Below are 27,110 nucleotides of genomic sequence, written 5' to 3' on the forward strand. Positions count from 1 at the left end.
TGTTAATTTGTCCATCTCTTTAACCTTTTTAAAGTAGCTAATAACCAATTTTTAATAGGCAGAGGAAGTGTCAATTTATATTCCCTTGGTTCCTGGTTTGCTGCCTTGAGGTTTCATGAAAAGCCACTATGGGGAACACAGCTTGTGTGAACCTGCATCCTCTCTTCGCCCCGAGTGGGTCGAAGAACGCGATCTGTTCATTCACCCGCCTGTTTTTAGCTGCAATTGTCAATTCCACCTACATGGATCTGTCTTCAGTCCTCCATTCTTCAGAAGTCATCTAGCCACTATGTTTCTGATGTCACACCCAAATTTCACAAGACACGATTTCTTTGGATTTTCATTGACTGTTGATTACATCCTATGATCTCTCCAGATCATATTTCCTCCAAGCAAGACTTTCAGGCTTATTTAAATAATATTTTATACAAACTATGGCTCTAAGCAGTCTTGCCTAGATTTAAATTTAGAGAATTCAGGCTTCATTTGATTCCGGTTTTCATCTTCTATTATATCTGATCCTCCTTTCATAGCACACTGGAGCTTCTTTGGTTCATTTGATCTAGACTTTAATCTAGATTCTATCACTGTCCCACATTTCTTCTTCAGAGCATCAAAAACCAATCTGTGTAGCTGTATGGAACTTTAATGTATAGAACCTTAAAAAAAAGATTTCTAGATTTATTTTTTACCCAGTTCAGTTAACTTCATAATGTAATCTTACGTGTGAATACAATAATCCTATTTCTATATGGATATTAAGTAGTGCAATGCAAATAAAATTGTTGGTGACAATGTTTTCTACAAATCAATGATAATCAATGGGAAATTGGGTCCTGTGGTACAAACTGTGGATGAATGGAGTCTCAGTATTACTTACTTGGAACAGACCAATTACATCTTTCCTTTATCTGTTTTTAGGAAATTGAAATCAATCTTCAGCCTCATTCTGATGTTCTTTAGTCAAGCACTGGAAACTTACCCCAAATCATAATCTTAAATAAATCTGTCAGTTATCTATTTTTGGAAATAGCAACTTTCACATAATTCCTCTTTGCAATCCTCCTTTATCATTTGAAGTTGATTAAGATTGGCTCTCTGGGGACAAAAGCAGAAAGGATGTTATCTCTTCCATAAAAAGTTACCATAGTTTCAGCTGGCTGTGAAGATCCTCAGGCATCAATACATCCAATTGAATAAGCACACCATAAAGCAAGAGCCTAACTTAACTATGAAGAGTGCTGATAAGAAAAAATATCTCTAATTAACATTCTGCAATTTTCTTAGCACTTCCAAAATGCTGCGCTTAAGGCATAAACATAACTAATTTTGTCTATTTAACTTCTAGCTTTGCACAAAAAGTACACGTTATGGGTGTCTAATCATGTCAAATCTGGTTGAAAGCCAGAATGCCAGGGTGTTAACGATGATTTTCCCTAAATCACTGGAATGCTTTTCAAGTGCAAATTCATATTACATTGCTCAATTAAGAATCACATCTCACTGGATATATATAGTTCCCAATATATCAAATACTGGGGACAGAGAATATACTGGCCACCACCATCATTTCCATTCCTTGTCTGTTAAATTTTGATGGTAGGCATTTTCAAGAATGCCTCTGAGTCCCAAATGGTCCCCACAGAAAATAATGATGAGGTGCTGTAGCCTAGTCCTGGACATGGGGTTTATTTGCCCAGAAAATGAACAAAGGTAAGTAGGGGTAGTAGGAAGCATCCTACAGGGGCAGCAGAGGAGCTAAAGGAATGGCAGAAGGCATTCTGGTGTTATGCCTACATCTTCTACCTTTTGTTGCATCTAATTGCAAGTGTAAAGTTTTCTAGGATTATTGCAAATTAATTAGCAGAATAGCAGGTCATTATAATGGAGGACTAGAAGATCTCCAAGGTCCTTTCCAACTCCGTTATTCTGATATTATGTCACTCCATCTGACAGTAATTCATACAGTGCGTGAAGCCAAGGTTTGTTTTATCTAGGTTCTGTTGAATAAACTAAAATGGTTGTGTTTTACAATAATTTTGAATCATAAACCAGGTTTACAGTCTATAGTTGCTGAGCCCACATAGTAGTAAAAGCTAAATCAAACAAATTCCAATAGTGCTTAATGCTGGAGTCCTCAGTGTGATCTTACTGGGACCAATATATCCCTTGGCACCCTCCAACTGCTATACCCCATTTGATATTTTGCTTTGAGCTATGTCTCCCCAGCAAAATAGTTGGAAATTCCTGAAATAGAGCCATCTGTGATATACATCAGCCTTAGCAACTATAGGGCAGAATCCAGGAACAGATCTGACCTCATGGAGGCCTGAACATACCACCTATGTTCATGATCTAGACTTTATCCTTGGCCAACTTTGGCAAAACCACTGCTACTTAATTCCAGATATTTTTTGTGATTTTTCACTACAGGTACTCTTCGACTTTGCCACAGTTGTTAAGTGAATTACTGCAAATGTTAAATGAATCACACAATTGCTAAGCAAATTCAGCTTCCCCATTGACTTTGCTTGGGAGAAACTGACTGGGAAGGTTGCAAATGGTTTCATGTGACCCAGGGATGCTGCAACCATTGTAAATACTGGCTGCCGAGCTCCCAACTTCTGATCACATGAGCATGGAGCTGCTGTGATGGTTATAAGTGCGAGGACTGGTCATAAGTCACTTTTTTCAAGGCCAATTTAACTTTGAATGGTCACTAAATGTATGGTTGTTAAGTTGAGGATTATCTATAGTGAGATACTTAGAGGGACAAACTGGTCTCTCAAGATATCATTTAAAATGTGACCGTTACAATGGTCTTCTCGGATTCAGCTAAAAAAGAATTATTATTTTTCTTCCCTGCAGCAAAACCTAACAGTTATACATGGGGAAGAAAGTCTAGTAAAATGATCATATATGTCATTTAGGCAGGAAAAATTAAAGGTACAAGTACAGATTGGGCAAGACCTGGCTCAAAAACAGTAGCTGTGAGAGGGACCTTGGAGTCCTAGTGGACGATCATTTAACCATGAGCCAGCAGCATGCAGCAGCAGCCAAAAAAGCTAATACAATCCTGGGTTGTATAAACAGAGGCATAGAATCAAGATCACGCGAAGTATTAGTACCGCTTTATAAAACCCTAGTAAGACCACACCTGGAATACTGCAGCCAATTTTGGTCACCATATCACAAAAAAGATATTGAGAGTTTGGAAAAAATTCAGAGAAGAGTAACTAAGATGATCAAAGGCCTGGAGACTAAAACATACAAAGAATGGCTGCAGGACTTGGGTTTGGCTATTCTAAAGGAAAGAAGAGATAGGGGAGACATGATAGCAGTATTCCAGTATTTGAAGGGCTGCCACAAAGAAGAGGGGGTCACATTATACACCAAAGACCAGAGGGCAGGACAAGAAACAGTGGTTGGAAACTGATCAAAGAGAGAAGAAACCTGGAATTAAGAAGAAACTTCCTGACAGTGAGGACAATTAACCAGTGGAATAGCTTGCCCCTAGAAATTGTGGGCACTCCATCACTGGAGATTTTTTAAAAGAGGCTAGACAGTAACTTGTCTGAGATGGTATAGATGTTTGAGCAGGGTGCTGGACTAGAAGGCCTCCAAGGTCCCTTCCAGCTTCTATTCTATTCTATTCTATTCTATTCTATTCTAAATGTCTATATATACCGTATACCACTTTCCAGGCAACATTAGGAACACGTTATGCAGCATCACACAAATCTCAAGATCCCATCAGTCAGGAAGCTGGAGATAATTTTAACAAAAAGAATGGGTTGTAAATTGTAAAATGCTCAAAACATTATTAATACATTATGAATGCTTTTTAGTCTGTCATATTCCCTAACAGCACCCAGAAACGTTGTCTTTGCGTCCCTTTCCATTTAATCTGGAGGTTACTAATGCAATAAACGCCACAGTACATTATTGTTTTCATACATTTGCTCAAACCAAAAATTGCTATTAAATCATACCAATATTTTGAAACATTGTAACAGTTTCCAGTTTCAAATACCTTTCCTCTTCTTATATTAGGGATTCTAAAATTGTGTACTTCCTACATTATAGTATGTCTCCATTTAACCTTTTATATAGGTCTTTTCTCTGACAGATACTAGGAACAGAGCCTTAAAATGTCACAGCTGTGCCTGTTACCATTTTTAGTAAGCCGACAATTCAACTGGAATCAGGAAGTTAAACTCCAATATTGGATCAAATTTGAAGACATGTTACTTCACATTTTAGCCCCAACCCCTACCTTCTCCAACCTACTGTATTTTCAGAGCTGTTAAAACTCTCCTCTCAGTTTGGCCCCCTACCTCCTCTTCCTATATGGAAGATTTTTTTATATTTTTTGCCCTTAGTGGCTCTATAATCTATTTTTTACACTTTTGCCCTTACCTTGTCCTCTCATAGTCCCAACTTAAACTTGAACCCCTGCCAAATTTTAATCTTTCCTTTTCCTATTGAGATATCAGAATGTAAATATATGGATTGGAATTCTGCGTTAGCAGTCCAGTTATGGAAAGTCAACTTCTCAGAAAAATAGAGCATAGATTCCCAGAGAACCTTTGTAGTTTTGCAAGAGTGGTTTAACTGCTATGTAGGAGTGGAAGCATTTTGATAAGGGCAAAACTCCAAAATCAACTAAGCCACATTCAAAAGCTATTTCAAATATAAAACTATTCAGGTATCAAAAAATTCCTACCAGACACCAGCAATCCTATTTTTATATCAAATAGAATTCTAGTGATTCACCTCATCTATAGACTAAGAACTTGTCTGGAGCCCCTTTTAGATGCAAACTCTGTACAGTATTGAATGGCATTTCCCTACAGTGTCTTTGTAGTGAAATGGGACGTTCAGGGTTTGATCCAACCCATTTGTGCTCAATGACCATTTTTACAATTTTTCTTACTCACTTTGAAGGAGAAAAAATACTTTCAAATCCTCTATTGAGTGGGAAGGAATTAACCTTTTTAATGCACTTCCTGCTGATTACCACAAAAAGTGTAGCTAGAGATGGATTACTTCCATATCTTATTCTTAGAGAGTAAATACCAAACTAGGAAAAATGGTGACACTGGTTAGTTGGACAACTGTTTCTGGGTGAGAAGATAGGTTAAAGCAGGGATTCTGAAAGTGCTTGACCCAATTACCACTTTCCTCAGTCTTCAATAATGTCATTAACATTATCCATACAAAGAGAGAGGGAACGCTGTTTTACACAGTTGTCTCAGCAGCAGGAGTCTTAACTGAATTCTCAGCTTACAAGCAAGCAATTGCAAATTGCTACATTACCATCCAGGGCAGGCCCTAAAGATCCTATCCCAGTTCAAGTACTTCTGTTAAAAGTTAAAAAGTCTGACTACTGGCAATGTAGTCAGGCCCAATGACCACTCTTTTGAAGAGGATCCTAGTGACTACGGAGGTTCCCCTAGCACACGGGTGTCAAATTCGATCGCGTCACGTGACGTATCATGACATCGCAATGTTTTTTGCCATTGCAGAGCTGGGGGTGGGCATGGCCTGCTCATGACGCATCCGGCCCGTGGGCTGCCAGTTTGACACCTCTGCCCTAACGTAAAGGGTCTTTACCACTTCCCAAATTGGCCAACTACATACGGTACTTCTCTGCACACGGGGAATCAGCTGGGTTGAGTAAAATGATCAAATTACTCCCGAAAAGCTACAGGCTGTGGTTTGTGATGTCTCTTAAAGACCACACATTTTAATTATAAAATTCCAAACCATCTGCGGCTTGGATTGTTGAAAAATTACCTTTTCCCATTTGGAGTCCCCCATAATTTCCTATCTTCCTCAGAAGTTTGAAGTGGATGTCATCCCTGCCCCAAAGGGATCAAGTTGGGGGGGGGATAGGAAATTGAGGTTCGTGGAAGCCTTCCTCTTATCTTGATAGAGTTTTAAGGAGGCAGCAAAATAATACACTTGTTTTTTATCTTTATCTTCCTGATGTTATTCATGCAGACATTATAATTCTTCCAAGTGCCATACACCTTCTCATCTCAGGGATGCAGTTACCATGTCCATCAATTTTAGAGCCCAGGAAGATGAAGTCCTTTACTATTTCTCATTGTCCAGCTGCACTCTGACCTGTGTGTTCTCTGCAGCAGTCATTATCTTTGTTTTCTTGATGTTAAGGTGCAAGTCCAATTTTTTCACTTTCATCTTTGACTCTTGGGATTAGCCATCCTTGCTTTCTGCGAGCAATGTTGTATCATCTGCATCTCGGAGATTGTTATATAAAATGTATAAAATACATATCCACGTTGACATTTTATGCATGCATATTAACATATTTAGATTTAACAGACCTTTGGGACTAATGGCCTTATTCTCATGAATCCTGCCTCTCTTCCAGGTGATTTCTCTTTCCCGTGGGCCATCTAGTAAGAAAAGGAATATCTCATCCCTAATTGTGGATTTATTACAGTGTTTATTCTTCTCCTTAGACAGGGCGTGCAGGTACACAAGAGGTACAGCAGGAACTATACGGTAAGGTATTCGAGGGGCAGCCTGGGGAACACTCGACTTTTCGGCCCACTCCAAATGGGCTCTCCTGACTTCTGCTATAGCTTCCTGTAGCTGCTCCTTGGCTGCAGGGCTTCCGTCAGCTTCTGTCTCTGGTCCCAAAAGCTTCCTCTCCAAACTGCTGCCCAGTGTGTCCTCCTAGCCCTTCCCACCAAGAGGAAGCAACTGCCTATCCTCGCCCTGCTTTTCCTCAGCCAACACTTCCCACCGGGCCTCCTTCGTTGTTGCCCCAGAGCACCTTTTATACCGCGCAGTGCAGGAAGGGCGGCTTAGTTGCAAGCACTCTTCTTTCTCTTCTATCTCAACTCTCTCTCCGGACTCTGCCCCACCCAGAATCAGGTTCTTTTACATGTTTCCAAGATAGGGCGTGCTCTCTCTGCCTTCTTCCAAATCGGTTCTCCTTCCACCATCTATCCCATTGCCTGGCCTGTGGGGGTTAATTAACCCTAACCCAGCAGCCACCTTTTGCAGGAAATCTTGTTGTATTTTTCTCTCTCCAGGTCTCTAATTGGGTAGAAGAAGCAGAGAGCAGCTGCTACTATGCTTCTCAGAACTAGTCTACAATTGAACAGTGCAGAAATTCTTAGAAATAAGTAAATAAAATTAGCCTTTCTAACAGTAAAGAATTTAAACATGTTTGAAGAAGCAAAATTTAATACATAGGTTCCAAAGGTTTTTCTCCTTTCCACAATAAAGCAATTTTTCAATAGCTGCTCTTTTTAAACAGTGTTCCATTCTGCAAATCTAAAGCAATCCCATCCATCTGCTTTAGTGATGACTCAGGAACAAGTGTCTCCTGTAAATACAGCATATGGCTTATGATGTACTTCCAGGTTTCTCTGTATATTAAGGAGCACATTTATCCATTAGGGATTCAATTTTATGGGTCTATATTCCCAGTCAGCAGTTTTAATAATCAAATACATTATCTAAGCTGTTGCATGTTAGCAGTTTTTGAGAATTAAACAACAAGAATCAGAATTACAGAAGCGAAGGAGGGATGGGATATTTAGAGAGAGGGTTAAATTATTAATACAGTTCTTCACAGATTTCTTCTTGTGTAAATTTAGTTTGCACTTTACCAATGCAAGTAATAGGTGTTAAAATGTGAAGTGTCTCAGTATACAAAGACAATTCTCTTAAAGCTAAAAATATGAACAAGTGTTTCTCTTTAAATACTGTACAGCGAAAATACATGCAAAATTAATGGCGCTCAGTTAAAAGTTTGAGTTGCACTCTGACCTTGATAAAGCAGTTGGAAAGTCAACAGTCTCTTTGCATTCTCACATTCTTTATTTATTCCAGATTGCTTTGGAAGGTGCAAATGTAATGCAAACTGTCGTTTCACTTCAGTGCACTTTTCCCTCTCATGACAGTATGAATTGGCCCCAGAGAATTTGAAAACCTGACTGGAGGATTTTGTGTGAAGTACTTTTTGTTTTGCAAGAGGCAATAGGAAAATATGCATCCTTTCTAATTGATATCTTTGGGTCAGAAAATGCTATATAACAGATGCTTTCTAGTTAGAAAATATAATACTAGTTGAACAGAAAATCCTATCCTTGCATATTGTACATTTTAAAAAACTGTAATTCTCAGTTTGCAGATAAGAAAAAAAATAGTTCCTATTTTTTTTACTATAACTTTCCTAAATTTGATTTGTCACATGCCTTAACTTTTAAAAAAGAAATAGAGCTCTAAGAGAAAGAGAAAAGGAGAATTCAGTATCTACTGGATAGATTAAAAATGTGTATAAATTTGGTCTTAATTTACTAAGTGTGCTTTTAAGATATAATCACTTTGATAATCTTATTTCATGATTAATTCATTGCCTTAATAAGCATGTAAAAATTAATATCTTGCTCTGAACATTACTGAAATTGTGGTATTGTGCTTTAATCATAAAAATCGAGTCATTAATGAAATAATGATGAAGAGCTTAAAGATTCTAAGTGTGCTTCTGATAATCTTAAAATGAGACTAACTCAGCCAAAAATTGTTTCATGTTTACCAGATGCCTAGAGAATGTTTTAAAAATGTTAGTTGTGTTGATTATGATGAAAATATAAAATGATAGTGTTGGAAGTCAGCACCCCACCCCCCCAAGTCTATCTGCCCCAAACAGAAACCAGCTTTTAGAAATGCAGATTTGGTGATTCATTGGGGCCAGGAAGCTTGGAGCTGATGGGATTAGAAAGACAAAGACCCCTAAAATCTACATCCCCCACCCAAAATCTAAAGACATGACCTTTAGGACACAATAGGATTAACCCACCACCATTGGAATACCAAAAGGGCACACTCAAGTTCAGGTCAAAATGCCACAGGAACAGGAAGAACCTCAAATACAAAGCCCAAAGAAGGTATAAAAACCCACCACTCCCAGCTCCATTTTGTCAGTTTTCTCAGAACCACATGCTGTTGGTTATGTTCTTCAATAAACAAAACTTTCTTTCCTAAGCAGTCCCCATTTTGTTTATTCCTGGCTTGGACTGGACCTGAAGAATTTTCTTTCCACAATAGAGAGAACATAATATGGCTTGCCTTGTTTAATATGCATAAATAGCTTTCATATTACAGAGAGAAGAATTATAATATTTGAAGTTTACATGTAATTTTGAACAATTTTTTAAACACTTGAACTTGTATATGAAGAACTATAAAGAAATGAACAACAGAGAAATCTTTTTTAAAGCATTCAATTATTCCTTCTGCCCTTCTTTCTGTTGAGTAAAACTTTTCCCAAATCTCTTCATATCTAATTCACAAATCCCAAAACCATCCATTTGTTTTTTCTTCTTTCAACAAAAAGTACTTATAGGTTTTCCAGCCTTTCAAAAAAAAAAAAAATCTGTCTTTTTTTTTCTCTGCTGAAACTTGTCAGCTCCAGCATTTCTGCAAATCTAGTTAATTTTATAACCCAATCTTCTACTGTAAGCATTTCATTCCTTTTTCAACTTTTTTGCATACAATAATCTTGTCATCATTACCATATACAATAAGAAATTTCCCATATTTCTTTTCTAATTCCCTGTCCATAAAACATAGTAGGAATAATTCTGGTTTTGTCATGGTGTTAGTCCATCTCCTTTGCACCACTATATGGATTTGTACCCTTCCCCCCACCTTTTTCAAACATGAGGACTGTTCTCCATACCACGAAACAATAATGTCTATGGCAAAACACAGAGAAAAGCTACCACATCACCCACTTGGGTTTGTTCATGTGGGTTAGGTGTGACAGGGATGTTACAATTTGACTCTACTTGAGCACAAACCTCTGGGAGTAGCTGGATAATCCCCCCCAAATAGCACATGTTGATTGTTGGTTTTTTTAAAAAATAGAAATGGGGACTCCTGGGTAGCCTACACTTTGGCTTCCAGAGATAAAATACAACACACACACCCCGGCCCAGCTTGTGTCCCAGCTAAACTATTTGATTTAGGCCAGTTTGTCATTTCCTGGCCTTAATCATGAGTTTGGTTTCCCTAATGCATTGGAACACCAGCATTAAGTGTTCCAGATACTGTTCTCTGGTGGTTTAAAAGATAACCATATCTTATTAATATGCCATAGAAAAGTCATTAAAATCCATTTGCCAGTCTTTTAAAGTTGTGAGAACATTCTGAAGATGAAGGCAACTTGTGTTGCATGACAGCAGCTGATTTCTTTTTTTTTTCTATCAAGAGCCCTTTCCATTACATTTTTGTGGAGTCCAGGTGGAAATACAATATCTGGCTGTTTTAGCTGCTCCATTGTCAAGGTTCGGACTGATGGAACCAAATAAATCAGAATTCCAAGGCATGAGATTTCCTCAAAGAACATGTTTATTGGATACATAATTCGGCATGGTCAAATGTGAAACCAAATCTAAAATCCCCCCCCCAAGATTCAGAGTAATTCAATGTAATAGTTCCCACCCTTCTACTTAACTATAAATCACATTCTCCAATAGAACTGCTTGGCGGGCTTTCTAACAGAATGTCCCCCTTCTCCACCACGGTGTGGGAATGACCTTGGTTCCCACGGGAACCATTCGTGTTTAGCAGAAATACCTCATCCCCCCCTCCCTTTCCTATGGCAAGCTAGACCGGCAAGCTAGCCTGGCTCGTTGTAGAGTTGACATCCATCATATCAGCAGTGGGAGGAATAAACAGCTAGCCTGGCTCTTTTTCCTAGATTCTCAGTAGACCATGCAGAAAACTATTCTGTCCCATTTGTCCAGCATAGCAACCAGGATGCCTGGGTAGACCCATGCATTCCTAGAGGGTCAGTGCATCTCCTCAGGGTTTTTTTTTAAAACACTTGTGTAGCTCTGAGGCTGCTGAGTAATCCTCCATGTCTATCATGGATCACCATGGTAGGTTTATTTATTTCTTGGGCATACAGGCCACTTCAGTTGTAGCTGATGCTGAGAACTCCACTTTTATAATAGTGGTTAAAAAATACCTAAGAACAGTTTTAATAATCTCATTTGAATGTGACATGAAGGTAATCTCACATACAAACTGCTTGCTAGGTGATCATCTCCACTTCAATCTCTGGTCAGGCAGAGATATTGCTGGGAGCCAACAGTCTCAATGATAGCCAGGTCCTAAGACAAGATTAATATGTTCTATGAATAGCTTAATATGCTTGCACAACTGCTAGGTACCCTCCTTCTGTTTGAGCATCAAGGCAAGAACCAATGACATGTTTTCTATTCCAACCCATGGCAAAATCCCCAACGGGTGGTCTACTCCTGGTATTAAGCACTACAGAATACTAGGACTTCAGGGTATTCAAGCCAGATTTCAGTCTGGATCCTTGGAACTCTATGTCATAATTCAGTTGTTCTACCTTTTCTTTAACAACACTTCCATACTGCTTGACCTTGACAATCTGCATTGGTCTGAGGAGCAACATTTGATTTCCTGGCTCAAAGATGTTCTTATAAGATACTCTGTGATAGCTCTGTAAAATCCTCTACTCTTGGAGGAGTTTCCTCTCCCTATAGATAACAAATCAGGTCCAGATCCCATTGGTGAAGCCATACCATTTGGTGGGCCTTAGGAAGCATCCCTTCTCTGTCATGGTGCCTGCCTTGTGGAATAGCTTTTCTCCCTGACCCTGCTAGCCTTCCAGAAGGCAATTTTTCCTCCTCCTGTTCTACCACTCACCTCAATTTAAAAAATCCTGCAGATACTCTTTCTACCTTTTCCCACCTTACCTTACCTCACCTCCCTGGACATCTTTGCTTCAGAGTATGCAAATCAGAACCAAGCATTCATTCCACAATTAGCACAAAGCTTTGAAGCAGGATTATTTTACAAGACTAGTACAATTCAGTAAGTGCATTCAAGAGACTTTGTGCCAGAAAGAGGAACAAAATAAAAGAAAAGCACACTTATCTCCTCTGCTTTTAAAGTTTGCTCTTTGTTTTTGGAATAAAATTTGTCTATTAAGCTATTTTTAGGGCCTGGAAAAGAAAATCTCCCTCCCAAGCATTAAGCAACCCTAAAGAATCCATCCACCATTCAGAGGCCAGGGAAACCACTAGCATTTCGCAGTATGTTACCAGTGAGGCCCAGAAAATGCCAAAGAAGGCAAGATCTTCCTCCTGCAAATCAGCATCTAATACTGTATCAGTGCTGCTTCTAAGCATTGCCTCTGGCTTTAAAAGGTGAGAGGATTCATTCATCCGCTACAAGCATTTAGCCTTTTTCATCTCTGACCAGAACCTTTGCGCGCCAGTTGCCAGTACGTTCCTGTGGGAATAGTAATTTCATCCCCGGGAAATAAAAGTTAATATTCCAAGCAGATGATGGATTAAACTGGCAATTGGATTTGATTTAACAGCCATGTAGTTTTGCTGAAGTTGCATCAGTTGTTCAGATGATTAGAAGCTAGCTGCACAAGTGGCCACTGGTCTTTGTATATGGAGTTTTCTATTCTATAAAACTAATGTACCATTGATTTTTTTTGAAAGCTATACATTCAACCCTTATAAAAGGACTTGTAGCTGGCAAACTGAAGTTAGTCTTGCCTGAATGTGCTTGATGCCCAGCAGGTGCACTCCTACTGTCCCTTCTGGAAGATGTAATTGGCTCTTCGGAGATCTGGCAGATATAGTTTTAAGCTGCTCTCAGAGATAATCAACTCCATAAGTCAACTACCAGGATCTCAAGCAACTCTAGAAGAAGTAGAGAGTGAGGGAGAGGGATGAAGCAATAAGTGAAATGGCAGGATGTATCTAAAGAAGCCTTAAGATCAGGTATTTCAACTGCTGGACCTGTCAGCACATCCAATGGCAAAGAATTCTTTCCTGGATATAATCAAGACTGGAAGAATTAATTCTAACCTGAGGATCAGGGGCAGAGTGTAGTTGGAAAGTGCCGTGCAGAGCAAACGATCTAAGGTACATTTAGATTCTTGCTTTTATCATTAAGAAAATGTTGAAAGATTATAAATACGTGGAGTTTCTGGAAAAGTATATATGGATTTTGGCTACTGTGTGACTGAATTCTTTTTAAGCCTTATTATTTGGGGAATATTCAGCTTGTTATATGAATTCTTCATTGAATGAAGATTTTTTTTACAAACGTGCTAACATGTATTACTCCAGAATTCAGTATGGTACAGAATTTGACAGATAGGACTAAAAGTAAATCATAACTGTGGAAATATTGAAAATTACTAAATACATATTAATTGCTGGATCCAGTTCAGACCAGGAAAATAAGCAATATTAGCTATATTAACTATAGTTCTTGAAATATGATAGCAATTTCTAAATATTTAAAATAAGTACCAACTGGGCACATTAAAAAGACCACCTTGTCTTCCTCATATCCACTGTTCAGCAGGAATGCCTGTTCCATATCTCCTCCCTTTGCAGAATTGTCCAGAGTTATGTCAGTGTAGACTGTATGGAGAGGGACTTGTGATTTTGTTATTGATTTTTACTTAATGTTACACTACAGTAATAGTAATGCACGATTTTTAGTCCCCCAAAATCATAGGTATACCTCAGAAGTGCTAATTTAAATCATTTTTTTTTATTTTAAAGTTAATATGTTAATTTTTTTCTTGGTATCATATTATCAGCAAACTTAGGAATATAATATGGTGTAAAGGTAATGTGGAACCAGGGACTTTCAGTATAACATGTAATGTTTAATTAGTAATCTACATCCAATTTTTTAATGCAAATAGTCTCTTTGCTGTAATGCAGAGGTGGATCATAGATTCATGGCCATAAACTAAAATTATATTACTTTCCATGCATTGCAAAATCATAATGGAAGCATGGCTGAACCAGATTTTTTTTTTACTTTATTCCAATATTGTACATTATTTGACTCATTTGTTGTTTTCTCTTTTCCTATTTAGATAAATGTGATTCAGTAGCCTTTTATTTCTCTGATATCAGTTTCAATATGACTGGAATGTACTCAAGGCAAAATGCTTCATCCCAAGATATTAATTTTCCTCACTACCAGCCAGATGGAGACCCTTTTGTATCAAAACTCTCAAAGGAAGCTGACATAATAGCTGGAATTTATTTATTAATAATAGGTAAAATTGTTCTGTTTTATCTATTGTTCTGGTAGGAGATGTTGAAATGTATGTTGATCTGTTTTGTGATAAGACTCTGCTACTGTTGATTTAATTTTGAATTTTATACAGTACTGTTTGGTAGATTCCTTGTACACCATAACCATAAAGCAGTACACCATAAAGCAGTACTGTTTGAATTGTACTCAGTCTTCAGGGAGGATAGAATTGTCTTTTAAAAGAGTTCTGTGATGTGTCATGTTGGATTATTTCATCCTCTTAGAAACTATTGGCCAAAGTTAGAAATCTTGCTACCAAAATTGCTTGGGGCTGAGGCAGGTATGTCAAGGTTTTTTAAGGCTAAAGACACACACACACACACACACACACACAGAGAGAGAGAGAGAGAGAGAGAGAGAGAGAGAGAGAGAGAGAGAGAGAGAGAGAGAGAGAGAGAGAGAGAGAGAGAGAGAGAGAGATCCATCTTCCTCACATAACTCCAAGTCTAGGGATGTTTTTTAGGAGAGGGTGAATTTAATCAAATTTGGCTTATTAGCAAGCATTTATCCTGCGATAGATTCTTCTAGGAGCAAAGCTATCAGAGGAACTCACGGCAGAATTTTTCTACATCTTTACTCATCTCTCTTTCATTCAAAAAAAGAAAATTTGGCTAGCCATAGTTTTTTCTTTCATCCTGCTGCTGTGATAAGGATTTTCCCTTCTGTGGAATCCATAGGGTAGGAATTTCTCAAAAAAGCAGAACACTGAGACAGACTGAAAGAAAGATTGTGCTTTTGGAGAAATTATGTTTGCTGGATTCCAGTGTGCTTTTCCCACCAACTAGTCCCAATACATTCCAACAGCCAAAGTAGAGGCTCCAAAAAGGAGCAATGTCTAGCTATTCTGTTGTACAGGTAGTCCTCAGGTTATGACTACAGTTGAACTCAAAACTTACTTTTGCTAAGCAAGGCAGTTGTTAAGTGAGTTGTGTAGTCATTAAATGAATCTGGATTCCTTCACTGACTTTGCTTGTTAGAGGCCAGCTGGGAAGGTTACAGATGGTGATCATATGACCCTGGGACAATGCAGCTGTCATAAATACATGCCAGTTGCCCAGTATGTGAATTTTGATCACTTGGCCATGGGGATACTGCAACAGTCATAAATGTGAAAAATGGTCATAAGTCACTTTTTAAAATACTGTTGAAACTTCAAAAAGTCACTAAATGAATTGTTGTAAGTCGAGTACTACCAGAACTTCAACATGAAGGGAACCTCTCCATTGCCGTCTAAACGGGGGTTCCATAGACATTTCTCATGGAAAAAAGAAAATCTGCTCCACATGCAATGTGATTTCTAATTAATGTGTATCATGCATATATAGACACACGTGTACACCCATATTATAAAGAAGCCTATACAAAGAGGCAGAAAATACTACATCTTTGGGAGAACTATTGTAAAACATTGCTTTTTTTTTTTTTACTCAAGAAGCATCAGGAACTGTGATAGTGTATGTCATAACTTGCTAAGAGTAGATCACTGTAATGCACTCTACATGGCACTGTCCTTGGAATGGTATAGAGCTGTTCACAATGTAGTGGCATGAGGAGCGATGGATCTGTTGCATTGTTTCATGAGCTGTTCTGCTTAGAAGCTGCTCAGCTTCTAGGAACTATTCTAATTCTATAAAGACCTTCACGGCATGGGGCCTGGTCAGGCAGAGTGGGTAGGCTTTCCAAGTCTCATCAATGAAAGAGGCTCACCTTGCAAGACCCAGGAAGTATGTCTCATCAGCCCTCTAGAATGGCATCCCTAGAGCTTCAAATAATTCCCATCATTCAGAACATTATTAAAAACATGGTTGTTCTCCCAAACCTTGGAATAGGATGGTTGTGAAGTCCCCACAGTTTCTTAGGTTTTTTTTCCTCGGTTGTGTGTAGTTTTCCAATTGATCTTTTTTTTCTCCCTCTTTCAATTGGAATCATTAAGAAGTCAGGCATCCTTGAAATTGAACTAAATAAGGTTTTAAATGTTGTACAGATCTACAGTTCTCTCCTCTGAGCTCATTCTAGCATAGTAAAAACAAATTCTTGTGGGATCAAAGCATTTGCTTCTTTGATAAAGTTGTTACTCTTTCCCTATAATTATCATGCATCTTTCCTTAGTTCAGAAATCTGTTCCCCTCCATAAAGCTGTTCTCCTTCTATTTATTGCCTGCCTTTTAAAAACTATTTGTGTACCTATTTCATGGGAATAGAGACTAGTCAAGAGGAAGAATAATGTGACCCTAACTGTATTCTGCTTCTGGAGGAAAGGAGAAGTACAAAAATTATAAATAAAATATAACAAAGAACATGTGAACATTATTTATGCCAGCAGTTGCATGCTGGGGTAGCCTACTTTACAAATGAGCAAGAATTTGAAAAAGAGGAGAAATTGCGCTTTTTTTAAAAGCAAGTGTATCTTTAATAATGTAGTTGTTAGGGCTTTGTAGTGTTTTGGATGCAATTCCAAAAAAATGGTACCTGTTATGCTTTTAAATAAAGGTTCTATTGGAAGCTTTTTAGAAGACTTTAAAAGGGTTACGTTCTCCTCAAAAAATGTGACCTTCCCCTGACAGATTCTTATCACTGTATCTTTACCACTAAAAATGTGATTTCCCCTCCCTACATTGGAATACTGAGGAGAGAGAGAGAGAGAGAGAGAGAGAGAGAGAGAGAGAGAGAGAGAGAGAGAGAGAGAGAGAGATATGCATCCTTTATTTTGTGTGTGTGAGAGAAAGAAAATGATTGTACAGAGGAGGTATACATGAAAGAGAGTGATACAATATTTTACTTCCAAAACTTTGGTTACAGACAAATATAGCTTTTCAGAGGGAGAAAAGGGATCCTGGATTTGCTATAGAGAATTCTCATTCTTCAGATCTTTTAATCCTATTTATCTCTTTTAAGATCTCCATGTTTGAAACTGAACACTCATTTCTGGGAAGATGTCTTCTCTGTCCACTCTGATGGCACTCTTGCGGTCATATTTTACTTTTCTGTAGGGATCCTGTCCACTTTAGGCAACGGATATGTTATTTATATGGCTATACAACGGAAAAGGAAGCTCAAGCCAGCAGAGATCATGACGATAAATCTAGCAGTCTGTGACTTGGGGATTTCAGGTAAGTCCACTTTAGCTCAACTGAAAATGAAAATTTGGGGCCCTGTAAGAAGCAGCTAGGCCTACAGTGATGTCTTCTTGGCATCACCACCAATGTTTTTTTAATTTCTGTGTTTACAAATGATTAATGCCAACCAGCATGGAAAATAATTGTTGAAACAGTGCATAATTTAAATAATTATCTGGAATTTAGTAAAGGCAGTATTGCAGCTAAATGCATTTATATCAAACAGTTTTAATCAAACTGGTGTCCTCCAGATGTCATGGATGTACTCAAGGCTTAGCTAGGAATTTTAGAAACTATGGTCTAACACAGCTGGCACCAGAATGGGAAATGCTGTTACGGAATATAACAATATGTGAATGATAATTTTTTAAAATCTAAATAATGGTGTACAATAAAATTTATCTTTATTCTTTCTTCAGATGTATTGATCATTTAGTCAACTGAATTTTACATTTAATAAATTAATGATAAATAAAATGTGATCAATTAAAAAATTGGAATGTTTTGCTCATTTAATAGTAAAAATTCAATAAAATAAACACTGCATTCTATAATTCATTCATAACATACTATACTGATGGCTTTTAATAAAAAATGGAATAAAAGTACGTTTAAATTTGTGGCTTCTGTGTTGTGCAATTCAAAGAACCCTACAACAGATCATGCAATTATTTATAATTTCTTTTTAAAAAAAGAAAAAAAAAGGAAGTGAGAGAAATAGTTAATTATAGCAATTATTTTCTAAACTCAATTATTTGGAGCCAGTACCAAATTTATTCATGTAGTCATGTATGGCTTTTATATAGCTTTCTTTAATTTCAATAAAAATGATTAAATATGTAGTCCCTCCATTTTGTATATTAAATGATCTATGAGGAATTAGCTTGAAAGTTATGAAGCATGCAAAGTCTTTGCATAGAGGTGTTGAAATTTTACTGAAATATTATTGGAAAAGAAAAATTCAAGGAAAAACAGATCTATGCAAAGGTATGTTCAGTGTTTAGCAAAAGCACTTCTGTTGATGGAATTAGATTTTCCATTGCTGTTCTCCCTCATAACATTCCAGTTGTTTGCTCTGGAAATCCCTGCTTTCAGGAGCAGGTTTGAGGGTATATGGTAGAAGATGATAATAGTACCCTTGAGTGGAAATAATACCAGTTTTGCTTATTGTTGCTTATCTCAATCTGATCTGATCCAATCCAATCCAATGAATTTTCAAATGTTGAATTCAAATCTATATAGCATATTGTTATTGTTTTACTTATGTTGTGTCATACATTCTAGCATGACTCTGTTGGATATATAAATGTCAGATATATCTCAGAAGAAACAACACTTAGGTAGCATTGTTGAACTCAATAGATCAGTAATAACCATAGATATTGGCTGAGGCAAATCTGTCATTCCACTGTCATCTATCATAATATTCATTACTTTGTAAGACAGCCTTTACTTTCATTTGCATATGTGAAGGTCAAAAGTAATATTTCCCCCCCTTTCAGTTATGAATTGAGATAAACTAATTGGAAGAACCTGAAATAGGTTCTTCCTTCCTTCCTGTATCCTTTCCCCTCCCCTCCCTCTCTTTTCCTTCCTTCCTTCCTTCCTTCCTTCCTTCCTTCCTTCCTTCCTTCCTTCCTTCCTTCCCTTCCTTCCTTCCTTCCTTCCTTCCTTCCTTCCTTCCTTCTTTCTTCCCCCCTCCCTGTCTTTCCCCTTCTCCCTCCCCCTGCCGCTTCCTCTCCTCTCCTCTCCTCTCCTCTCCTCTCCTCTCCTCTCCTCTCCTTTCCTTCTTTCCTTTCCTCCTTTCCTTTCCTTTCCTTTCCTTTCCTTTCCTTTCCTTTCCTTGACTTGACTCCTTTCTTTCTTAATTTTTATGTTGCTTGAAGGGGATTACATTCATTTTTCTTTTGGACCTTTACCTGCCTCTCATTTGTTCTTTCTTTTACAGTGACAGGAAAGCCATTTAGCATCATTGCCTTCTTCTCCCACCGTTGGATCTTTGGTTGGAGTGGCTGCCGCTGGTATGGATGGACTGGCTTCTTCTTTGGAGTCGGAAGCCTTATTACCATGACTGCAGTCAGCCTGGACCGGTATTTCAAAATCTGCTATTTAGCTTATGGTAAGTAGAACATTATATACAACTTTTCCCTAGATGTGTTGAAGTTTGCACTCCAGGGTTCCCAGGCAGCTCTGTGAGATAAATTCTGAAATACATCCATACTTGAGTGATTTATCAGGTTTTAATTGCTACTTTTCATTTAGATTCCAATTACAAATTGCCCATCCTTGAATTCCTGGGCGAGTTGATTCTTTGACTCACTGCTTCTCTTCTGTTCTGTGTGTCTGCATATATATGTGTGTGCAGACACAATTACAGATGTGGGTGTCTGTAGTACGGTAGTCCTTGAGATGTGACTATAATGGAGCCTACCCATTATGGTCGCATGTCACAATGGCCATTAAGTGAAGCATCTCACCTTATGATTCCCCCCCTATCCCTGATTTCCCCAATGAATCATCAAATAAATGCACAGATGAAGCATGGGGTGCCTCAGGGCGAACAACTGCAGGGGTAGTGCAGCAACTGTAATTTGGGACTGTGTCGTCAGTAGCTTTAGAGGGTCTGCCATAACTTCAAACTGCCATTAAGCAACCGGTCATAAGTTGAGGACCACCTGTATGCCCATACTTAATCAATTACAGCTTCAATTTTCTCTCCTAGGAATCTGGTTGAAGAGACACCATGCTTTTATCTGCCTAGGCATTATCTGGTCTTATGCTGCCTTCTGGGCCACCATTCCCTTTGCTGGCTTGGGGAACTATGCTCCTGAACCCTTCGGCACCTCCTGCACCTTGGACTGGTGGCTGGCTCAAGGCTCATTGGCAGGGCAGGCATTCATTCTCAATATTTTTTTCTTCTGCCTTGTATTCCCAACTGCTGTGATCGTGTTTTCCTATATTAAAATAATAGCAAAGGTCAAGTCATCCAGCAAGGATGTAGCTCATTATGACAGCAGGATTCAGAATAGCCATGAACTAGAAATAAAGCTGACTAAGGTAGGTAGGTCCATACAATCCCTAATTTTATTTTACTTGTTTAAGAATGGGCTGAATAGAGAGGCATGAACAAAATTCAGCAGCATGAACAAAAAACCATGTGTGAGAAATAAAGGGAAATTTGGACAACAAGTGGGAAAATAAACTGAACTTGGCAAATTCCCCCACCCCATTCCCCTGCCTGCTACTAGCCTTTCACATCAGGTTTCTGTGCCTTTTCACCTAGAATCTGGCTTAAAACTAAATTTTGAAAGGAAGATTATTTGGAGATATATTTTTTCTGCCAGAGTTTTTCTCTGGGGAAAACCAAGTCGATTCCTTCTTAGTGTTTTAAATCCTAAAGTTGATTGCATATTATTAAATTAGCCTGAGAGTCTCCTCAGTCCCAATGCGCCATCACCAGTTACTGGTGATATAAAACTAAATCTCCTCCAAGCCAATTTGAAGTGGTGTAAATACATCACATTTACAGCACCATGTAATATCACACAGCAGCATATAGTATATAATTGTGAGAGAGGAGATGAAGTGGGAAATGGGGTGTGTGCTTTTATTTGAAATTACATTTAAAAAAGTTTGATAGTTATATGCATAGTTTTGGCATCACACCTGAATGCAGGTTTTTTTTTAAAAAAATAATAATTCTAATTGAAGAGAATTTTTTTACAGAATAAAATCAATTATTTTTTTAAAAAAAGAAAGTAAAAGAAAATTAAAGAAAAATGATAAGTAAATAAAAAGAAAAGAGAAAAGAAAATGATATAACATGAAATATACAGGACTCGCTTCCAACTCTCCTAAGAACAGTTATAAATATATTTATATTTCATTTTCTCAGGAATGCTATTGAAGGAGATTTGCACACAGCTCTATAAATACACATTGGAGCACAACTGCCAAACAAACAAAAACCACAAATTCCCTGTCTGCAATGCTATTTCCCTCCAGTCAGCTCAGACAAAGTCGGGCTTCCTCCTCCCCTGAATTCAGAAACGAAACTCTAGCAGGCCTCAATGCTCCTGGCAAAAGTCCTCTCTTTCTTCCTTCCCTTCCTGTTCAGCCTCAGCCATCCTCCCCTAGCAGGAGATGTAGCCATCCTGCTTCCTGCTCCGAGGCAGCCCCTGTCACTCCATCTTCCCAAGGATCACAAAAGAGCCCGGAATCCAAGGAAGGGAGAAGATGGCAAAAGAGCAGGAGCAGGGAAGGAAGAGACAGAAGACGTGGAGGACAGAGGTGGCAGGGAGATTCTTATCCAACCTCCACAGAGAAAATGGAGAAATAAGGCAAAACATTATTTCCAAATCTCTCTCCCTGAAAAAATAAAGTTGTAATACTGTAAAAGGTAATACACAACTTCATCGAAGGAAGAAAGTGCAAAATACAAGTTATCCAAGTAATCTAAGGGGGAAGACGTACAGAGGGAGTCACATTCAGCACAAATAAACCAGAAGGCAGAGAAACAGAACTGGGATAAAGCATTAGCGTAGATAGTCTCCTGAACTTGGACTGAATACAATTGAATTAAAAGTGCAGCTCAGCTGCACTGGTAATACTGCATGTGTGACAGGACAATGACAGTGGAACTGCCCATCTCTTCTTCCCACGAGAGTATCGCTCAAAGGCTACACTGAAAGCTGGTGCTGTGGCAGTCCGTGGCCAGGGGTGATGGTAGGCCAAGGGCAGAGGAGGCATGCCTGAAAATGAGTCAAAGGCACTTTCTGTAGTGAGAAGGGAGGCCTCCAGCATGAAAGTGACAGGAAAGTCTACTCCCATTAGTTCTGTTTCTCACATATTAATTTATGTACACATTTTGAGTAAAAATAACATTTATGACATTTATTATTCAATTGGAGCAGTGGTGGGATTCAGCCAGTTCGCACCACTTTGGCAGAAACGGTAGCTAATTTTTTGTTGCCCAGGCCCAGAGTGGACTTCCGGAAGCGGCATTCACACAGAGAACCAGTTGTTCACATATTTGAATCTTACCACTGAACTGGAGCATTTCCAACTGGCAATTTTTCATTCCACTTTAAGCTTTAGTGAGATGATTTACTAAGAAGCCAACTAACCAGATCCTGTGCTTTAGATATAGCTCTCTTTGAACTTACCAGCTTCTTCAAACACTAATTCAATAGGAATCTTATAGCCCTTTAATGTATACAGAAGCAAATGTTTCAGGACAAATTACACCCCCCACGCACACACAAAAATATCCAATGAGATAGAGAATCCTAATTATCTTCAAGTGATTGTAGGGTTACCCAGTTAAAGTCTATTATTTCTCTTATTCTTCCTCATTTTATTTTAGAAAAAAAATCTTTAAAATGAATTGCTACCACGAATTACAACCTGATCTAGTCTGTCAATGATACTCTTCATTATATTGTATCTATTGGTATGTTTTTATATGATGGCCAGGCTCCCAGAAATGGCAATCATAATTTCTTAACACATCTCTACCCAAACTTCAGATAGGCCACATAAACTACGCACGGGTAAAGTGATTGATGTTGTTCTTTCTCATTCAGGACAAATGTGGTAGGAAAAACAGTGAGTCCTTTATTTCATCTCTTTCAAGAACAACAGAAGAAACCACAAAGATCTCTTGCAGCTTAAATCTCAATCCCATTTGAGGTGGTTTCATTCTCGTTGCATTGATTGAATTTATTTCTCTGCCTTGTTTCATTCATAATCTTTTAGGCTGAAGCCCTATGTGTGCTTAGGAATAACTCCTGCTGAATCAAATAGGATTTATCTCTGAGGGAATATGTCCTAGAGGAATATATCCTCTTGTTTTCCAATGATTGCCCTGGTTTTAAAAGGCCATATGCACCTCTTTGTTATGTTGCATGGAAATAGATTTTCACAAATTTAGTCACTAATTCTGTGGTAATTTCCTCCCCTGATTGAGAACAATCTCCAATAATACAGTGCCTTCTATATGATAATTGAATTATTTTTTTGTTATATTGACATGGTTTGCTTGAGCAAGGGGTTGGACCAGAAGATCTCCAAGGTCTCTTCCAACTCTGTTATTCTCTTATTCTGATTGTCTTATCCTCTGTTATGCACTTCTTCTCACTAGGTGGCAATGTTGATCTGTGCAGGATTTCTAATTGCTTGGATCCCATATGCAGTTGTATCAGTGTGGTCAGCTTTTGGAAAACCAGATTCCGTTCCCATAAGAGTTTCGGTGGTGCCTACTTTGCTTGCAAAATCAGCTGCCATGTACAACCCTATTATTTACCAGGTCATCAACTGCAAATCAGCCTGGTGTAAGCCGGAGGCTGTTAGGCCGCTGCAAAAGAAAAACTTGAAGAAATCCAGGTAGGGGTTTTCAGAAGTGGCCTGAAATATTTGAAAGGCACTAGAGATTTCATGCAATGGACACGTGCAGGAGTGTGAGGCAAAAAAAAAAAAAAAGGCAGTCCATCCCCAAGAGACAAACAAGGAAACTCTTATATTCTTTCCTCTTTTCTTCACTTTAAGGGGGTTTCTGTTCTGGATGTTGATTGTGAAAAGTGCCCAAGGAGACAAGATGTAAGAAGGGAAGTAGCTATGGAGAAGTCCCTCTGAGCTTGTTTCCTTTAAAAGTCTTTCCCTGCAGTGGAGAGATTTCAGTGAGAACTTTTGGGGTAAGATGTAGCTCAGCCAGAGTGACCTCTGCTGAATGGCCCCAGAGTCTGATCCTAAGGTGGGTCTTTAAAGAATGAGGAGTCCTCAAGTAACAAGAATGGACGGGACACTCAACTGTTGTCCTTTAATATTAGGTATATGTATCAGAAATGACGCATTTGTTGTCAAGCATCTCCAGAAGAATTCCATCTTTTCTTTCTTTTTTGCTTTTTCTTGCAGACTCTACGTAGTCTCTACAGAAAAGTCTGACGTGATGACTGAAACTCAACTGAATGTTGCCTAAGAGCTGGGAATCCATACCTCTCCAGCTGACAAGCAGGCCTCTTTCTCAGCTGCTTCCGCTCCTAACCACTTTAAAAGTATGCCAGCTTAGTTATTTTCCTGGCTTGTATTTTCTCACAGGGTCCTAATGTTAGTTTTCTCTATTCTAATCAAAGATATTTTTTAAAAAAGTAACCATTTTGTTTGTATTTTAATTAGCTAAAGAGGCTCCCTGCATCATTCTTATTTTACATATCTTAAAGTGATTACAATGAATACAAATAAATAGGTGTATAGTACATAGTAATAGTATAGTAAACAACATAGTAAATTGGTGCTTAGATACTGTATACTTTACCCTGTTGATCCCTTGTCTTTCCTCTCAATGAAATGCTGCTTGTCAGCAACAGTCACATGACACAGAGAAGCAAAGGACGCCTTTGACCAAGAGCTGCAGAGCAAAGAAAGAGGCAGTCCCATACTTTCTGCTTGGCCCTCCACTGGAATGGACCACTTACTGCTTCCCTAGGGCAGGAATGGAGGACATCCTCCATGTGGCCTGCTCCCATATTGTCCACCTTCAGTTCAAAACTGTTGTTTTCAACCAGGGTAGTTTTCAGCTCTTCAGAGCAGATGATCTCCAGTGCTTTCTTCCATTCTACTTGTGGTCCCAGTTCTTCTTGGCTGCCATGCCTGGCATGTGCCCTCTCCTCCAGCAGCCGATCACTGCCTCACACAGACATTTTGTCCTCGGCTGCTACTTTCTCAGCATTTTAAATACATTTCCATTAATTCATTGAGGGCCCCTTAAGTCAATGAACTATCCTCAAGCCTAGAAGCTTACAACTTTTATATTTCCTGGTGAGCACTTTTTGGTTTCTGCCAGGCTGGGTGAATCATGCTTCCCTCACTTTCCCATCCTCTGCCCACAGTTTTCCTTCCCCTTATGTTTTTAACTTCTTTAATTTACAACAAAGAAAATATTGTTGCATTTTGTTTCTATGAAACTGAACTATCAGTTCTTCCTTGCTTATCAAGTTAACATAGGCCTACATAGGATCAATCCACCCACCCCAATCTATTCCCTATTGTTTTTATTGTATTTTATTGTGCTATGATAGTACTTTAAGTGGGAAAATAGTACAGAAAAGTACTGCATTAGTGTCAGACTGCTCCATATAGGAACCAGAGGGCAAGCCTTCCCTTCCTTGTGTGGATGAAAGGGGAAGAAGCAGGGAAATGCCTGGTTGTGCAGGGCTTGATCTGGACTAAGCATCATCCCAGCTTTTGCAAATCCCATTTTTGTAGTTCCTGAACAAACAGCCAGCAGCAGCATGGGGAACAAGCAGCTCAGGGCTACAGTGCAACATTGCCCAGAGCTAAGGGCTTTTAGCTGCCTTCATGCAAGAATCTATACAAATATTAGATCTGATGTATGATGGGCTTTCTAAGCATTATCATGCCATGTTGGGAAAGGCTGGTTCAGGAAGTGGTTCATTATTTTACGGAAAATTGCTCATTAGAAAAGTGAAAATCTTGGCTTCAAATCTTCCTGTACTTTTTTCATTTGTTTAAATTATGTTATAATTCAAACAAAAGAGCTGGCCAGAGCAATCTTGTAAAATATTTTCACCTGTGGAATTGGTATTGTCATGTCAATTGTCAATATATTTCTCCTAACATAGTTATACTGTGTATGTCCCCCTTCCTCTAATTTGGTTTGTAATTTGTGAGGAAAAGGAGTAGCTGGGCATTGGCCAAAATGGGCATCCTACTCTAATGTTTTTAGACTGCACTTGTCTTGCCTGTGCCTGGGGGAATGAAATACACAAGAATCGCCATGTATTTAATAAAAGTTTAGTTACACTTACCTTTAGATTAATTCACCTGGTGAAGGGAAGTGGCTGTGCAGGCATACGCAGGAAGTGACTGATGGAAGAAGCTAACAAAATCTGCATAGGTTTTGGGAAAGATGCAGCTGCTTCATTGATTTACAAAGAGAAGCATCATATACTGTAGGTTCCGAGGCACCACTGCAGTGACCTAATATTAGTATTTACACAATACTGCATATCTGCAGTGACCTAATATTAGTATTTACACAACTCCTGCCTATTAGTTTTAGCATTTGCTGGACTACTCGCCATCCTTGAAAAGCTAGATTGCTTCAGCTGTGGTATCTGGGTATCGGGGAGTCTCTGAATGTGATTTTTCTTAACATTGTGGTTGTGGGGATTAGGTTGGAGTGTCCTTGGGTGACTTGTGCTGCTGCTGTTGTTATTTACTTATTGTACACTTACTAAGTGTAATAACTTACTGTTATTGATTGATTTTGTTCTTTGTTGGCTTTACTCCAATATTCATCACTCAGACTTGCCACAGTGAGATAGGTAGCTGTATAAATCAATATAATAAATAATAAATGCTAAATTAATAAAATATGGAGGGGAGAAAACCTTGATACAAACTATGGACAATTTACATCAAGGTGTGGTTTTGGTTTGCAGTGGGTTTTGGTTTGTTCCTTTTGTTGTTTTGTTTGTTAAAAAGTTTTGAGGGAGAGAGAAGAGAACTGTAAACTAATCAGTTGCAGCCAGAATAATTTCAAAATAATTTTTTAAACAAAGCAACAGAGGATCTCTAATGTAAACATTTTTTGAAAACAAGATAAGTATAGAATATTACTTTAAAAAATAATGAGGCTTTGGAAGCATATCTCGGGCAAAAATTTAATCTGTGGTAAGTGCATATATCATGAATATGTTGCCAAGTTATGCTCAATATTCAATTATATTAGTGAAGAGTCACCTTTATAGTAATATGGCTGTAGTGAACAGTTTTGCTCATTTACAGGTCAATAAAGAACAGAACAAC

At 38.4% G+C, this 27,110-nt stretch overlaps 1 protein-coding gene across 1 annotated transcript; it reads left to right on the forward strand.

Annotated features, from left to right (window-relative positions):
* The first annotated feature begins 13,989 nt into the window (after positions 1 to 13,989).
* Positions 13,990 to 23,738, forward strand: OPN5 (opsin 5). The gene is made up of 5 exons (XM_015812351.1): positions 13,990 to 14,128; positions 17,157 to 17,276; positions 19,231 to 19,401; positions 20,005 to 20,339; positions 23,425 to 23,738. Exons 1-5 carry the CDS (start codon positions 13,990 to 13,992, stop codon positions 23,668 to 23,670), a joined length of 1,011 nt encoding a protein of 336 aa, XP_015667837.1. The 3' UTR covers positions 23,671 to 23,738.
* Positions 23,739 to 27,110: the final 3,372 nt, after the last annotated feature.

This window comes from Protobothrops mucrosquamatus, unplaced genomic scaffold (genome assembly GCF_001527695.2).
Source record: "Protobothrops mucrosquamatus isolate PMUCROS unplaced genomic scaffold, P.Mucros_1.0 scaffold78, whole genome shotgun sequence".
NCBI classification, from domain to species: domain Eukaryota; kingdom Metazoa; phylum Chordata; class Lepidosauria; order Squamata; family Viperidae; genus Protobothrops; species Protobothrops mucrosquamatus.